Source organism: Metopolophium dirhodum, chromosome 5, assembly GCF_019925205.1.
Source record: "Metopolophium dirhodum isolate CAU chromosome 5, ASM1992520v1, whole genome shotgun sequence".
Classification (NCBI taxonomy): Eukaryota; Metazoa; Arthropoda; class Insecta; order Hemiptera; family Aphididae; genus Metopolophium; species Metopolophium dirhodum.
In genome coordinates this window covers 32,944,301-32,962,212 of record NC_083564.1, presented here as the reverse complement: position 1 = coordinate 32,962,212, position 17,912 = coordinate 32,944,301, and the positions used below count along the sequence as shown (strand labels likewise).

At 29.1% G+C, this 17,912-nt stretch overlaps 1 protein-coding gene across 3 annotated transcripts in view; it reads left to right on the top strand.

Annotated features, from left to right (window-relative positions):
- The window catches only part of LOC132944134 (guanylate cyclase 32E-like), an 82,671-nt gene that overhangs the window by 42,390 nt on the left and 22,369 nt on the right, over positions 1-17,912 (top strand). For all 3 annotated transcript variants that reach the window (XM_061013318.1, XM_061013316.1, XM_061013317.1), the window contains 2 exons: positions 8,079-8,156; positions 10,479-10,723. In XM_061013318.1, coding sequence (XP_060869301.1) covers positions 8,079-8,156; positions 10,479-10,723 — 323 coding nt within the window. The remainder of the gene's footprint in view (positions 1-8,078; positions 8,157-10,478; positions 10,724-17,912) is intronic.

The following is a 17,912-nucleotide window of genomic DNA, read 5'->3' as shown; positions in this document are numbered from 1 at the left end:
ATTGGTATTTATAGAAAAAAAAACTAAAAAAAATTAAAATTTGAAATTAACTTTTATCACAAATATAGTTAGCTAAACTTTTATTTTTGTTTGAAATTGGTAATGTAATGTAATAGTATGCAGTATATTTTGACTATCTATTTCTATAGATATATAAATATATCGTTTTGTTGTCATATGAAATAACAATGGAAAGAGTGTTCGCTGACAGCCACCCATAAGTATTAATGGTATTCTATACGTACGCCTTTATCAGTCACTGTTCAGTCATTGCACATGCATGTTATCAAGATTTTTCTATCCTGCCAAAGTACCAATTTATCTTTAAGACGTACAAAAATCGATTTAATTTTTCTATTCTAAACAATAGATGTTTTTTTTTTTTTTTTTTTATCAGTATTACGCTTTATTAATATTATGTTATCAGCTTGCTGTTTATTAGAAAAAAAAAATTTAAATTGGATATTGAAATTATGATAATATTATTATTGTCATTGTCATTTGTCATTATAATAGCATATTAGCATCGAATGCAGTGCACACGAATCTTAATAAAAAAAATGTCTGTTTTTGATATCTATAACAAACGACCTAAACGGCCAAACGTATATTTAAAAAAAAAAAATATATGACATCATCTTAACCCAATTTTCGTTAGACAATAATCATATAATATACAGCTTTGAGATGAATCGAGATTTATTTTAGGTAAGACTATGTATAGTACGCGTTTGAACTGGAATCTATATTATTATTATTATTTTATGACTGCCGCCTCATCTTTTATTCGCCATCTCCCGAATCTCCGTGTATATAAATACGCATCGATAAACAAACTATTTTTATACTCGGATTGCTGTATGTTTCTGCGTTCGAAAATGTTTTTTCGTCGTCCCTATTAAAATATTCCCATATTCACTCAAGCGCCACAAGTTGCGTTCTGTTGAATCATTAAAGCTCGTCGTAAAAACATTGTTGATTAACGCGCAGGTCTTTTATTGTCATAAGTCCGATGTATTCATATGGCAATCAAAAAGTCATTAATGCGCGTACATAATATTATGTATAATGTATATACATTATTTTATTCACTCCGGACATAAATATTTATCACAAACGAGTGATTCCCTCCGCGACGGCGGTGGAAAAGCTATATATAACCAGTGGTGTGGGGGGGGGGGAGTTTAGACTATGCGTGATATTCTCGGGGTGTCTTTGTGTCGGAAATCCCGGTAAGACGACCTTTATTCCGCTGGATTACTCCCACATCGTTTTTACAAGCCTTTTGGGGCTCCTCCGTACACTTACTCGTCCCTTGCGCTTTTTATTCGTCTTATCCGCTACCCGGAAGCAAAAATAAATATAAATATTATACATATATGTATTCAATGCGTACGTTTGTGTGTGTGTGTGTGTACAAATGGATATGGTAGAGGGGTGTTCGTGCATATGTTGTGCGGTTGATAACTCGTAGTCTGTAAACGGTTTTCTTTTTCTTGCTTTGTATATATAATAATATATATATTTGTGGGTCCATTACTGTGGACAAAGCGCAATATCATATAATATATTCAAATAAGGTGTCCCGAGTGCCACAGTGGCTATATTATTCGAAAACGTAAAAGTAATATTTTATAAAAGTGGCCATAACGATATATAGGAGGTACCCGTTCAATTGAATTCGGATGTATCTTCAAAAGTCGAAAACATAACGAGCTTATAAATATATCATACGTTGCAATAACAAAAAAAACTACACGTAGTATTGAGACTAGAAAACACGGAAACAAAAAGATAACCAAAAAGGCAGGTGCATTACCAACTTATGTGTTCATTTTCTTTGTGTTTTCATGTCAATATTGTGGTTTAAAATAATGCAAACGTGATTGTTATTATGTTTAAGAATAATACGTTTGAGCATTATAATGAATGGTGTTTATTATGAAAAAATGCCTATAAATTTGAAAAAAAAATGTTTATAACTTTGATTGAGTTAACCTATCTAAAACAACATTTGTAATAAAACGTTTGATTGAGATTAAATGTAACAATAATCAACTATAATATTATATATTTATAAATTAATTTGAAAATTTGGAAATTATAATGTACCTATCTATCACCTTTTAAATATTTATTGTTTTTGAATATTTGTTTTTAGTTCTGAAATTGTAGATAATTACAATGTACATTCTATTTTATGATTTTTGGAAGCTTTAAGATGAAATTTTTAATTTTTATCAAACAAGTTGAACATGTATTTTTTTAATTAATGAAAGTGTCTGCACCAGACGTGGCACGCTATTAAACTTATTTCGTTGGTCTCAAGAGAGCGAATGATAACTTCATTTCTGAACTAAGTTTATATGGCCGCGTAATAATATAGTCAATTGCAGACTCGCTGTAGTGTTCAAATAAAATATAATTTATACTATTATGTTATTAAAACGATATATATATATATTATATATGTATATATACATAACATTCTCAGTAAATATTACGGATTATAAATATTGCTTTTTATTGGTTGAATAAACTGAAATGATGAAAACGTCGATTAATTTAATAGTATATATAACATTGAATGCTATTTCCAAATCTTTCCAATTCCAATTTTATTGAATAGCTTTTCCTCGATTTTCATTGAAGCCGAAATCGGCGGAGAAATATATTTTAAACCAATTCTAAACGTTCGAGCTTGTAAAAAATAACAATTCAACATTTAAAACTAATATTGAATTACCGAAACTTTTTGTAAAAAAAAAAGTAACGGGCGAAATTAATTCGATTGGAACAAACGTCTCGTCCTGGTAAGCATTGTATTATAATTTATAAATTTAATTTTCATCCTGTAACAATCGCTGGGTTCAGACAGTTAGTGTATAGACAGTATTCGTTTAAACACCAGTTGTAAGTCAGTTGAGAAATTCATTACAAAAATAACTAATCTCGACCTTATTCTGCAATTTTATTTTTAATTTGTAAATATTGTATCGAAGCATTAAGAGTCCGTCGTCTTCTAACTCCAAACTCGCGTAATAGTAAAACCAATGTAGATTTCTAATTTCATAAATCGGGTTTCCGCAATGTCCGTGTGGGGTATAGGTTATATTGAAATAATGATCGCTGATTTACGGACGAATTATGTTGATCAAATAGTTTGTAGAATAGAATAAAATTCACATAAAGACACATAAACCGTGTGCCGTCGCCAATGACGATGGAAATAAAATACATCTTTTTATATATATATATATATATTATATATGTATTATATTATACATTACAAATTATTATGGTGGTAAGTCAGCTGATGGTAATAATAATTTGTAGATTAATAGATTTGGCTCCCTTTAATTCACTTTGAAAATGTCATGGGAATGAAAATATTTTTTATAATAAAAAACATTGTTCGCTGCCTTGTTTTGGATTCGAAGTTGTGAAACTCGAAGATTTTCATAGATAATAAAAGTATAGATAGGCCATTCCTATACCAACAAAATAAAGGGTCGCGTTCCGGAATGTGGATGAGAGAAATACGGCCTTTATATTATACAGCCCTCCAGCAAGGGGATTTATCATTAATGATCGTGTAGGAACTGCAGCAGAATAGAGGGGGAAATACTGCTTATAGCGCTCTCTCACACTGGAATTTTAGTATACCAATAGCGATTTTACAAAACATATTTTTATTAGGCCCACAGGGAAGATATTTTTGTATAGGTAATATAATTACTGTGAATTCCTGAAATATTTTTTGCTGATAACTTTTAAAATTAAATATACTTACTAACGCCGTGTTGTATATTATGGAAAATTAATAATGAATGGTTCACTCAAGTTAAATGGACCAATAATGGGCCGCTAAACCATGTTCAAGGGACCATTAGCTCACGATTGATTTATTAAATCGAAACGTGATTGTATAATATGCAACCTGGCATAAACATAACATTGCGAATATCGAACCACTGAAAATAATAATTGCTCTACAGTTTTGTTGTTTTACATTATTATTGTAGTTAAATACACTTTTGGCTTATGGCAAGTAATTACGAACGTTCAACTTTAATATTATTATTTTCATATAAAAGTTAATTTTGGTATTTTTTTTCATTAAAACATTTATTGCATTAATTAAGGGGCATAACAAATAATACCAATCATATTTCCTGCAAAGTATCAACATAAAAACACAGTGTTGCTGTATAGAAGTTTAGTTCAAAAAAGTAAATCGATTTTTGGTTTATCATTATTTATTATTATTGTAGATACATTTTATTGCGAAATTATACATTTAAAATATCTAAATTTTATTATTTTTATTATTATTATTATTATTATTATAGTACTCTATACAGATACGTACAACGTAATATGGTTATATATATTCTTAAAATATTATTCAAACGATGATTGTAGTCGGAATGTCAAATTACAAGTGACGAAAATATATATACTTTTGTAGATTCTGCAGATAAATTTTATACTTTGCATGTACATTCGGGTAATAAATTGGATTTACGCGACTAAACCAAATTTATGGACAGACGTAAAATTCTTATTAAACGAGCACACTTTGTGGGAGTAAAGTCTTTCAACTTTGTAAAAAAAAATTGTGCATATATATAATATAATATAATATAATATACTGCAGTCAAACATGTATAATATATCGCCAATAATTGGATACATTTTCTTACGTGCCAATTATAGGGAACATATTTCTAAAAAATATAAATGAAAATAATTTTCAAGTACTGTCGTGTTATGTATAATATGACACCTAGAACACTTTTCTAAATAAACTATTTATTAAGACAAACCAGTTAATTAATATAAAACTAAAGTTATAATATGTCACCGATACATGATCTGCAGGTGATACAATGATACAGTTTTGACGTTTAAATGGGCCCGTATTTATTTTTATTTAAATTACAGATATATATGTACACAATTAGCATGTAAACTTGGTTGGAATTGTTATTATATTTTAAAACAATTATTTAACATTATTCAGAGGATACCACGATCCACGACGAGCGAACGATTTCAGTGGCTCAACTAACCTAACAAGCATTTTTCAAATGTTTCATTTCACATACGTTCTTTTTCATAGTTGTATCAGACTTATTTTTGATATGGTAATGCAAAATGAAACTATCATAAAATCATTGTTAGTTGATAATTTATCCATATTATATCATACTTCTAGATTAAATAAATATTCTTAATTGGTTTTTTTTTTGTACGACTTAAGATGAGGACTCTCCACCCGTATCGCCATTGGTCAATTGTCGCATTACTCTCCAAAAATGTTTAGTTTTATTAATGTTATTAAATAATACACTTTATTATTTATTTCATTTCTGGGTTTTATCGGATTGTGAGGTATTCACGTAAAACATAAAATGTATTATAATATTATATTAACTTTCGAGGGTTGTTTTTTATTTGCCATCAATAACCTTATTAATAGTCTTTTTTTACTAACATTTTAACCGTTATATCGACAGCAAAAATCTGCTTCAGACAAATCTATTGCGGCGTTATAGTATAATAAATATCGCTTTTTTTATTATCACTCGTTATTGTTTGTCTGCAGCCCGACCAGAGATAATATACATTTGAGACGATATTAATATGGAAGTGAGCTCATAAATTTGCTTAAAACCCGAGCTTAACGTCAAAGGATCCGCTCAAAAAGCAAACCTACGAAATCTCTGTGAAATACGATTTGTCGTTGTTTATATAGTCACAAAGACCTACATACTTTATATTACTCGAGCAGCTGGTTGATTATTTCAAGACGAAACGTGGTTCATAAATCACAAGATTCGTTCTCTTTTCCCGCGTAGGCATATGTCGAAGCGATAAATTATTATTATTGTTGTAGTTGTTGTCCCAACGAGATAATATTATAAAGCAACATGGTTTTAGCCATAATTGAAAAACGCAAACACGCTCGGTAAATATTATCATATTAAATCATGCCATGCATGTATCTAAATATTAAATATTATGTATAATATTATTTACTTCAATAATTATTATTTAATGAATTGCGAAACTTTACGTAATTTGAATTACAATAATACCTACGCATGTCCGTCCGTCAATGTAATCTGCAATTAAGCTCTGCTGCAGTGCTGTTACGTTCGTATTATTTACAATTGTTTTTTTTTTTTTTTTAAGTTTGATAAAAGGATTTATTTGGTTTAGGAAACTTTGTTCATAACAGTTTTAAAGATAGGTACAGTAGATTATAATATTAATAAATTCCATTGATAATGTCAAAATTGTGTTCAGTCCGACGGTCACAATAAAATAATTTGGTTCACAGAATCTGAACATCTACATAAACGCTTTAGTTTTTTTTTTTTTTTTTTACCAAAACATGTATAGCCAAAATTTTTTATAAGCTTACGACCATGCTCTAGTGATTATTTTAGACGAAATACGAAGCAGAAGATATTGTGTTGAAAACAAAACGAACTTGTATCCATTTTTACATCCATCGAGCAGGGGTTGAAACAAAATATTGAAAACGATTTGATTTTGATTTCTGTACGGTGGCGCCGTACAAACGCGTAGGTTATGTTTGTGTATGGCGACGATCGTCGTAAAGAAATTGTAGGGCTACACGCGCGTAAATTCCTACACGATCGAACGACCTTTTTACTGGCGAATCGGTTGTCCGTGTTTGTATACTTTATAACGTGTGCATTGAGTATAAAGTGAGAGATTGAGAGCGAAAAAAACTTTCAATTGTAGACAAATTAAAACTGTTTTTGCTCGTACAGTCGTACACAATAAAAAGTTTTATACTTTATTATATAGGTACATACGCTTTAATTTATTATACGCGGTTAGCCGTTAGGTTAAGTTAGGTTTTATGTTAATCTTTTAATGCAAGTAACTATTCGTTTGAATTTTGATTCCAATATGTCACGATTTTCAGAAAAATTATCCTCTAAACAATTTGCAGTAGAAAAGGGTGTTGTTAGTCGACAAATAGAAGGATATATCTCTTACAGGACACTCCTTGAGTAGTTCTAGACATCTTAATAATTTGAAAATATGGTCTTTAAGTATATTTAAAATCTTCAAAAATTGGATTCTTAATAACTTCATCATTGAAGGAAAAGGGGGTGAGCATTGGTGAATACACCATTACACCCTGTATACATTTAATAATATATTAATACCTATATTATATTAACATAATATCTCCATCTAAACTACGTGTTGAACTGTCGTATACACTATACATACTTATAAGAACTCATAAACATCGTCCTTCAGAAATGTAGGTTCATAAAGTTCAAATTTTTAGGGAATGTTTTGAAAATTTAGGTGTTTGCGAAGAAACTATACTTTATACATTTGGTTTTTTTCAAATCAATTACGATTATGTCTACTAGAAATAATTGAAATGTCAAATTAAATACATTTTAATGCAGATGATAAAATGTTTTGTTTAGTTATTTCATTTAGTTGTTTCATTTCAATGGTTGAATAAATTTATTGTGAATATAGATTTAAGCTTTGTGAAATGTGAATATACCGGAAGGCAGGAGGGCTTAAAGGTATTACATTTTAAACGATTTCAAAAATGTAAATAATAATTTAAAATATAATGGTGTTTTATAATTAGATATAAATATTCAATTCATTAATCTGATTTAATTCCGATACATTTTTTATAATATCTATATTTTGCTATGCTTATAATATTACGAAATTCAATTTTAACATCAGCTTTCCAAAACGGTATTGTTATTGTGTTCAAAATAAAATGAAACTTAAATATGCAGAAGAACAAATAAAAATAAAAAATACTATTCTGAAAAAATATAGAACGATTTTTCGATGAACCCATAATACACTTGTTCCGTTTCACTTAACATTATTAGGACAAAACACAATACATTTAATGAAACCCTCAGGTCATCACTGTATTTTTTGTCTTTTAGTTGTAGACTTGGGACATAATCGTCGTTGCTTGATAACGATTTACTCCAATAATAATAATAATAATAATAATAACTCGTCGTTTTTATTTGTTGCAGTATACGTTGTTTTGGGAAATTACTACGATCACACCGGTCTCATCGTAGCCATGGACGAAATGGATTTGTTCAAAAACGGTAAGGGCATTTTCATTTGGTACCCAAGTAAATAATAACAATTATTCTAGTTGTCTTATCGTTGTATAAGAGTTTCCGACACGCACGTTTGTTTTTGCGGTCGATTTCAAAGCGCATTTTAGATACTTAGTTTTTAATTTCCCATATAATACGTGGGTTTTCCATCCCAATCACTTTCCGATTGGACTACCGATCGAATATGTTTCATAACAACTTTCGATATATGATTGCTGCCTAATAATCTGACCGACGACGGGAAACTTGGGGTGTTTTCTATATCTGAGCTTTTGATAATACTCGTTGGCCCGTAAACGCCGGAAAGTCGCGCAAAATACAAATACGTCAAAATTGCTTGCTCACTGGCATCGTCTGTCTCCCCTTTGGGTTATAGTGAGTAGTGAGGACAGACCGATTCTCGGGTTACATCTAAAATATCACCGTATATAGAAAGGAAACGTCTATAAGCTATTGATTTCTGAACAACTTTTTTGTTTGTCGGGTTACATTAAGACGTATGCTCTATCTTAATTCAACTGACCTCTCTCTTTTATAGTAGTTTGCTGCTATTTTTCGAAATCGATTGTTTAATTGTTACCGGATATCTTACTTGTTTTTATCAGCCTCTTATCCAAAAAAAAAAGGTCCAAATAACATAAGTTTTATCGATAGTCATACTTGTTGTATACAAAAAGCGTATTTATCTCAGTAGTTTTACGACTGTAAAGTGAATTGAGAAACTCAATTGTTTACAATAGTATAGCAGTACTATTTACAATAGTATTTTGTTTTTGATTAAGAAGCAATTTAATCAGGGTTTCACGTCTACCTACCTAATTATTTTTATTTCGATTGCTCAGCGCTAATTTTTCTTATTTAACTTGTTTTACTCAGGAAAAATCGAATTAAATCAGCTTTTATTATTCTTTGTGGTTTGAAACTATTAACTCAAGTACCTGCTTAATTACTTCAAAATAATTAATCCCATTAACTTGTTTTTCATTGTAAAATATTTTTAAAAGCAATTTAAAAATTTGCAACAAGACTTAATTACTCGTAATGGGACATTATATTTTAATATTTTTGTTTCCAATAATAAAATATTTAACATAATATTTTACTTACCTGTTTAAAATTATCAATATTGTATACCTAGCGTTGTTTTATTTTTTAAATTCTATTATTTTTAATTTTATTGATGAACGTACGGCCTAAATAAATCCTAAAAATATAAATAGGTTTCTTGTTTCCAAATATTAAACATTTCTATTGATAGTACAATGTATAAACATCGATTGAATGTAAATACTTACTTACTAAAAAAAATAAATAAAATAACAATATTCATTGAAGCCAAACACATATATTTTCCTCACCCAGCCTTGTTTCCGATTGGTTATTTATATTCACGTGGTTATTGACATTTGTATGAGCTAATATATAATAGTATAATATATAATACGTATTTACGTATACACATTTATGTGTTGTATTTCTCAATGCTATAATGTATGAATATCGTATTATACTTATACGATCGAGTATACAAAACACTTTCTCGATAAAATGTTATTTTTAATGATTTATTTATCATTCTATAAAATAATTGACTGTGAATGAGCTAAATGATGTAGGCGATATTGTCAACTGCATATTTTTAAGGAGAAAAAAATCCGGACGTACCTCCATCTGAATGACACGGACATATTTAGTGTTTGGAAATTTCATGAAATTTAAAAAAATGAAATATTTCAAATGTGTGAAATATTTTAGTATTTTAATAAATTTTGTTTTATTTTTTAATAAGTTTTATATTTACATATAATTGTCATAAATCACCTTCATAATTGTATGATACCTAAATGTATACCTGACTTTTGGTATTATACATTTAAAATGGTATACAACATTTTTAAATATTTTAATGTTTAAATGATACAAGTAGATATATAATAGTATACATGTATATTGTATACCTTCTGAATTCTTACATTAGAATTTAGAACACTAAACATTGTGTTAAAAAAAAAAATAAATAATTTTTATTTGTGTTAAAAAAATTTCAATGTTTCATGTTTTTGTGAAATATTTTACCATATAGTGAAATATTTCATACTTCAAACACTAGACATATTATCACATAACAATAACTTACAGTTAATACATTTGATGATAAATATTGTGAAATAAAATTGGTACCTTACACGAATTAATTTTACAATTCTTTTCGATCTAACCTGTACCTCCAGAGTACTTACTGTCCATAAAATGTATCACTGTTTTGCACACTTTACCACAATTTTATTATAACACGTGTTTTTACAGGTGAATATTTCGTTGTGGGTGTGGACGTGGAGCAGTATGACGCTGAAAACCCTGGGAAATATTTAACCGGAATGTTGTCAAACAAAGCTGATCCGATTTTGGAAAAAGCTTTTCGTTCGTTTTTTAGTGTGGTGCCCACGCCACCTAGAGGATTCAAGAATTTCTCAGTCAAAGTCAACGAGTACATGGAAAAACCACCATTTCAGTTCCCCAATCCCTTGGTGCAGTTGGGTGGCGTCAAACAGGTATACAAATTGTTATATTTGAAATATAATTATTTATTTCTTTTATATATTTTTATTATACAATTATTATTAGGTACACGTTAAGAGAGATTAGGTTTAAACATTTAAAATTTAATATAACAAAAATAAAATATTTAAGTCCTAAAGTTCGTACATTTTGTAACTGTTTTCGATAAGTGTGCGTAAATATATTATTGATTTTTTTAAAGTTCTTTCTTAAAAATAAAAATAATAAAAATTCTAGTATTTTTTTAAGACATGACATGAAATATTTATTATTCTTAATGATTTGTTCGATGCATTCTATATCGGTTAATTGTTTCCATTGAACTGGATTGTTATGAGATTAAAAGTTTTACTTCATTAAAATATGTTATGATTGTCTTTAATGAATCTTCGACATGCTAATAGAAAAATGCTGTATTATTATACGTTTATGAAAAAATAAAATAATTTCCCACATTATATTCGTTTAACTATATTTATAGCTTAAGATTAAATGTCTTTTTTTAAGAAGAAAATATTAATTTATATTTTTTCTGATTCTCCGTATAATAGAAGTTACCAACAAATGTTTGATTGCTTTCAATTTACATTTAAACTACGGTTAAATACTAAAATATATTTTTTCAAACATAAATTTGTCAAACAACTATTCTAGAAATATGCTACTAATTTATTATTGAACAAAATATTATGTGATATAATTAAAAAATATATTAAATTTAAATTGAAAACTTAAACATGATGAACTATGGTTAAAAATTAAAAATCTAAAAATGAACTAAAAATATATTTAATGAGGGATAATAAAATTCAAACCATTTAAAGTTCCGAAATATTAGAGATGGAAATATAAAAAAAAAACAATTATGGGTGGAGCTAAAAACACTTAAAGGTTTGCTATAGAAATATAATTATTTTCTCAAAAACTTCAGGGTAATTGGAAAAATTATAATTTTAAGTTTAACGCATAGTGTCACTTCACAAAACTTTTTACTATCACCAAAAATGTTCCCGGGAAAAATGGATAAAATGTAAAAAGAAAATGCATCACTTTATGGCCAAAATAGGATTACTCAGAATCAAAAAAGTTTACAGGTGATAAACTGATAACAATAGCGTGATAAATAAAACATGAAATATTTTTCTCGAATATAGAGTATACAATAGGATGTTTACTTCACTTCAAAAAGTTAAATGGTACGTGATTTATATTGGGAATAAAATAAATCGCCTCTTAAAAAGATCTGTTTAATTTTACTTGTTAGTGGTTATAAATTAGATTTTGGTTGTATTTACTTCTTCGTTGGCATGTCTTATACCTACCACAATACCTTTAAGAATTTACTGTTTTTATTTTGTTTGTTAGATATCAAGTTTATTGAGGTCACTGTTTAGGTAGGTCGTGACCATAGAAAACGCCAGACACTACAATACGTTATTATTAGTTTAAATAATATATCTCGTTACAATATGTACCCGGTTATTAAAAAACGTTTCACTTTTTATAATTTTCACGTTTTAAGATTTTTGAAAGGTTTTATAATAATTTTTCAAATTAATATATTTTATAACTAAGAAATATTCATTTATTTTCAAGCCAGATAAAAGTCACTTTACTGAATTATTTATATTTTCTCAAATAATAGACATCATCGGAATGTGGTTATATTTTCAATGAATTATTTATTTTTCAAACTCTTCACATATATATAGCAGTACCTTGGGTAAATAAGCTTAGTTGCACGGATAATACAGCAATACCCCCCCCCCCCCCTTACGTGATAATATAATTATTATATTTTCCCAATTTAATACGAATTTCTGATCAGTCCGCATAAAATATATGGCTTTATAATATATGCACGTTTTGAATTCATTATAATATTATACAGTTGAATATAGTGGGTACGGGTTTCCTATACGATCCGAAATAATATTATGTTCCTATTGTTTATGAAAGTTTGAATTTTTGAAATTTGTGTATACCTACAACGTATTTACCAATATAATATTATGCATTTTTGGCAATAAACTATTATTAACTGACAGCCATATAAAAATATGTTATTGTGCAAGGTTATAAGTGTTATAAGAGTCTACACTCTTTATTTCAAAAAATTTAAACTTTTAAAAATATACCACTACTCATCACTCATCTAAACATTAAACAAATACTGATAACCGATTAATTTGTTTTCGAAATGACGAGTGTAGGCACTTAAATGGATCACTTTGAATATATTATGTATAATACATAATATTATACCTCACAGGACCGATACATATATTTATAATGTTCACGGTATCGATTTATAATGAATAATAGGGTTGTCCCTATAGTCGGTAAGGACTATTATTATTATCAAACGTCCTAAAAATATCATCGACTATTCGGTTTAATATAATACACAGCGCGTTTATATAGTGACATTTGTCTTCTGGTTGAAGGCTAGGTTATTGGTTTCGACGTTTCGTCCAAACATTTTTCAGTGGTGATGTTTCACTGCATACGACGTGAGTGGAATAGGTATCGACCGATGAAGTTTTTTTTGGTCTTATGAAATATACTTATACACAGTTCTTTTTACAGTAAACACTCGTCGTTTTGAAAACTATTACATTTTATGAAGAATTTAAGATAAATGCAATTCTAATGTTTTGTATTAGTTTTGTGTTATTTTTCACCTATATATTATATATTATGTTTGTTGGCGAACCGACCATCGATTTTTGATTTTTAAATGGCAACCTAGCTATTTGTTTATTTTTATAGAAGCGTTTTTTTTTTTTATTAATAAGCTTTTAACTACTAAACGTTTACAAATAAAAAACTATTGCATCAATATCTGTTATGTAAAAACGTAAATACGTTTTAAATACGTATAAAAAGTTTATAAAAATTTCCAGCTTAGTGCTTAGGATACTAAAACTAGAAATATAGATCTCACTAGAAAATCAAAATCAGTCAGTGATTTCTCCGATAAGATGTTGAAAAAATTTAATATAATTATTTTTATAATAATATATTAATATATATTGACACATTTCTGACTTCTTGTGGAATCGAAAGAGATGCGATAGGACGTGACTGGATTGGCACCAGCTACTATATATAATGGAGCTAGGGCGTCTTTGGGAATGGTTCAAGCAACCTATGTCCAATTGTCAGGATATGGACAGGGTTAAACGTTTAAAAAACCAATTGTAGACTGTCGAAACACTCAACAGTAAATAAAATAAGATATTATTATTACGTCGTCGCGAAGAATTAAATAATATATAATGTCGTTGACGTGTGTACTGAAAGCTGCGCGGGTACAATAATCGTATAATAATTATGGTGTTTTCGAGCGAGTTTTCACACATACACACCGCAACAATGTGCTTACGTGTACAATGCACATATGTATTACTTGAGCATATAATATAATATATATATAATATATATATATTATATACTATTTCCGGTCGGACGTTACCGGACGAATATGAATTGCGGTGTGCGAGCACGGTCTCCGCAAACCTTCCGGTTACACCGCGACCGCACGTCGTAATTTATGTATTATAACTTATAATATATATTATTATGATACAAAATATCATAATGGTGGGGGGGAGGGTTGACCAATCCGGCGGTGATCGAACGGTTTTCGGATCAGGATATCCCGAAATACAATGATACAATACGATATAAAGACCACGGAGATGGTGTTTAATTTATTTATAATAATAACGAAGCGTGACGAAAACCTGCAATAGTACAACATCGAGTATTCGTGTACATCGTTTCTCATACGTGGGCGCCTCATAGTCATACATGATAATATTGTGTCAAACTTTGGTCCTTGGCGTCTGTTTTGCGAGTCCCGCGGCGAATTTCACACGTCATAATATTAATGTGTGATTATAATAACAACGTACATTGTGTCAGGTAGTGTCAGCAACAAATGTTAGTCTTCGATGTACAACGTCAGCGTTCGAAATCGTGGGCCACAATAAGTTTGTGTCACTACGTCTTATTATCGCTCCGTCGTGAAAAATTAAAAAGTTCTCGAATCCGATTCTTCTGCTTGAAATATGACGTATCTAACGTTTCTAACATGACGATTTAACCATTCGATTTCAATTTTCTCTGGAAGTAAAGAATATTTATATATCCGTAGTGTCCACCCGCACGTCCTTACGTTTTTTCACTATAAATAATAATTATAATCTGTTATATAATAATATAATACAATAGGTAAATTCTGTGAAAGAATACTTAATTAAAATTAAATTAAGCGACTTATGAGTCTTGAATTAAATGTGATTAGGGAAAATATGCATTGACATTACTCAGCAGGGAAATATCCATACATAAATTAATATAATTATAATAACAAGAAATATTTATCTGAGTTAAATTATTATTATTTTTTTTATATTATTTATAATTATTATTTCATACTATATGATATAATATATAATATTTGGGGCCTAGATGGCTAGATGGTTGGCCTCAAACACTAACGTGTTCTGAGGTCAAGCATCGTTCAATGTTGTTAGTTCCCAGATGGGTGACCACCCGGGTTTTTAGTGATGAATCCTCGCCCAACATACACGTCGTGTTTCTCAACCAACCGTAACCCTCTTACAAAATCATAATGACAATATAGTTGCCAAAGCTACTAAGATCAATAAAAAAAATGTTTATATTATCATTATAATTAAGTTAAAACGTCTATGAACCAATATTTCTTTAGAGGTTGTTTGGTTAGGTATGGATTAGATCAAGGAAAGATAAACATCAGAGAATAGAGAAATATAATTAAGATATATTTTTATAGAATCGTTTTTAAAGTTTGTTCGTGGTTGGTTATTACTTATTACATTAATGATGATATTATAATATTATAATATTCAGGTCTTTTTGATCATTTATAGATTACGAACATGGCACATTGACATAGCATCACTATCGATAGGTAAATAAATGGTTATAGTTTTATTCATTTGTTTTATGTATATACATTTATCACTATGCTTTATAATAATAAATAAACTATTCGACGTCAATCGATAGATAACGTTTATTATTGGATAAGATGATTTGGTATTTTAATTACCTACTATAATTACTATTTCAATATAAATCCCTGTATAATATTTTCTATACGATTATATACACAAGTCAGGAAATCTAAAGACTATAGATGAGCTCGAAGAACGTGTTTTTCCTAACTTGTTTATAGATAGTACAAATAAGTCAGTATCGGTTCTGCATATTGTACAGTTTGAATTATTTGAACGTCTGTATAGCGAGTTAGTATTGTACTTGATTAAATCAATGCATTTATGTGGGTAAATACTAAATATAAACTTTTTTCGTTAAATTGATTATTTATACAGATACTATTATACATTTATACCTATATAGTTTATGACGATTTCTCTGTATATTAACTTTGAAAAGTTCTAATCCTCGTTAAACAGCTGACCATTGATTTTAATAAAAACAGTACTGACCTTACTCGAGTTTTATCAAATCACTATAGTTCTTGTTTGTCTTTTGCATGAGAACGTTTTAAACTATAATACGATTATTTCGTACAAATAATTATTTTATCTCCAATTAATATTGCGCGTGTTGTAGTATGGAATCGACGGCTATGATAAAGTGCAGTAAGCACTCCGAGTAAGCAGTTGTTCTATCGGTGGGTATTGTCCGCACACAGAACTAACCTCGACCGAGGAGTATAAAATTGCTCTCCAACTGCAGGAGAACAATTTCACGTAATCGATTCAGAACCTTTTCATATATATATATACCATAAATAAATAGCTATAATAATGTGCCCGCGCGATATTATAATATAATAATATATTATTATTTTACGGTTCGCCAAACGAATACCGAAACAGCGAAATACCGATGAATCGCGGACCAACGACGAGTCCGTCGATGAATAATATGCTGACCTGCAGGATACCGTTTTTCGACAATGCGCCACCCTATTATTTCGTTCATCTGGTTAAAACAGTATAAATTATAATCAAAATGTTATAATACACCTGATAATTTGTTATAAATAGTGCACTCGAAGGTATACGCTTATGACGTACGAAAAGTGAAACTCGAGCAGACGCGACTATATACGTCATATATTTTAAGTCCAAGGTTATTGTCAGTGACTCATCGTTTCCCGTAACGATTATCCGTTATATACGAAAACGAGATTCCTGTAATATATAAACTATTACAAAGTATATTATTATTATACGCAAATATTGTATTAGCAGATTGATGGATTTTTGTCCGGACCGCGTTCGACGTCCACGTCGACTAAGATTTATCGCCAACGTAGTTGCTCAAACTAAAGTATTATAATATATATATATACGAGCCGGCCGACATTATAGGTAGGTATATAACGATGGTACCTGTATAATAGGTATTATGAGACGTATTTTCACATCGTAATACAACGATACCTAATAATAATAATATGATTCTTAAATTATCATTATGTGCAGTGTTGTAGTTCGAAATTTAAGCGTCAAAATGACGACGGTTTTGTGTGTACAATTGAATAATTATGAAGATCGAAAAAAAAGCACGTCGATTGTTTGATTATAATACTATTTTATTCACCCCGCCGTGAATACGCCAGTGATATATTATTATTATCGCACGACGAGCGTCTTGCATCATTAGACGAAATTAGGAATTTAATTTTAACGTAATTTATTATGTTTTGCTTAGACAGCTTGAATATATTATTATACAGGGTATAGAGGGTGTGTTTTTTTTCTTTTTTCTACTTTTTTAATCTGAAATCAATAGCAATTACCACATTCCGAATTGATATTCATAGGACTCGAACAAAATATATGATATGCTATCTATTATTATTTAGAACTATCGTGGTTATTGAATAAGATTTGATTTTAGTTTTTGAATCAAATAGATTATTTATACAGGTAACAAAATAAAATTTGTAACACAAAAATAATTTATGTGTGTGATCGGTTATCATCAAGCTTATAGTTAAGTATATCCTCAGCGCCCCATAAACATTTTACAAACGCCAATATGGATATTTATATAATATTATATTACACGAAATACCTATACTACAACAATGGTCGATCGACTGGATCATAATATGTAAATTATAGTACCTAAGCTACCAAATACAAACTG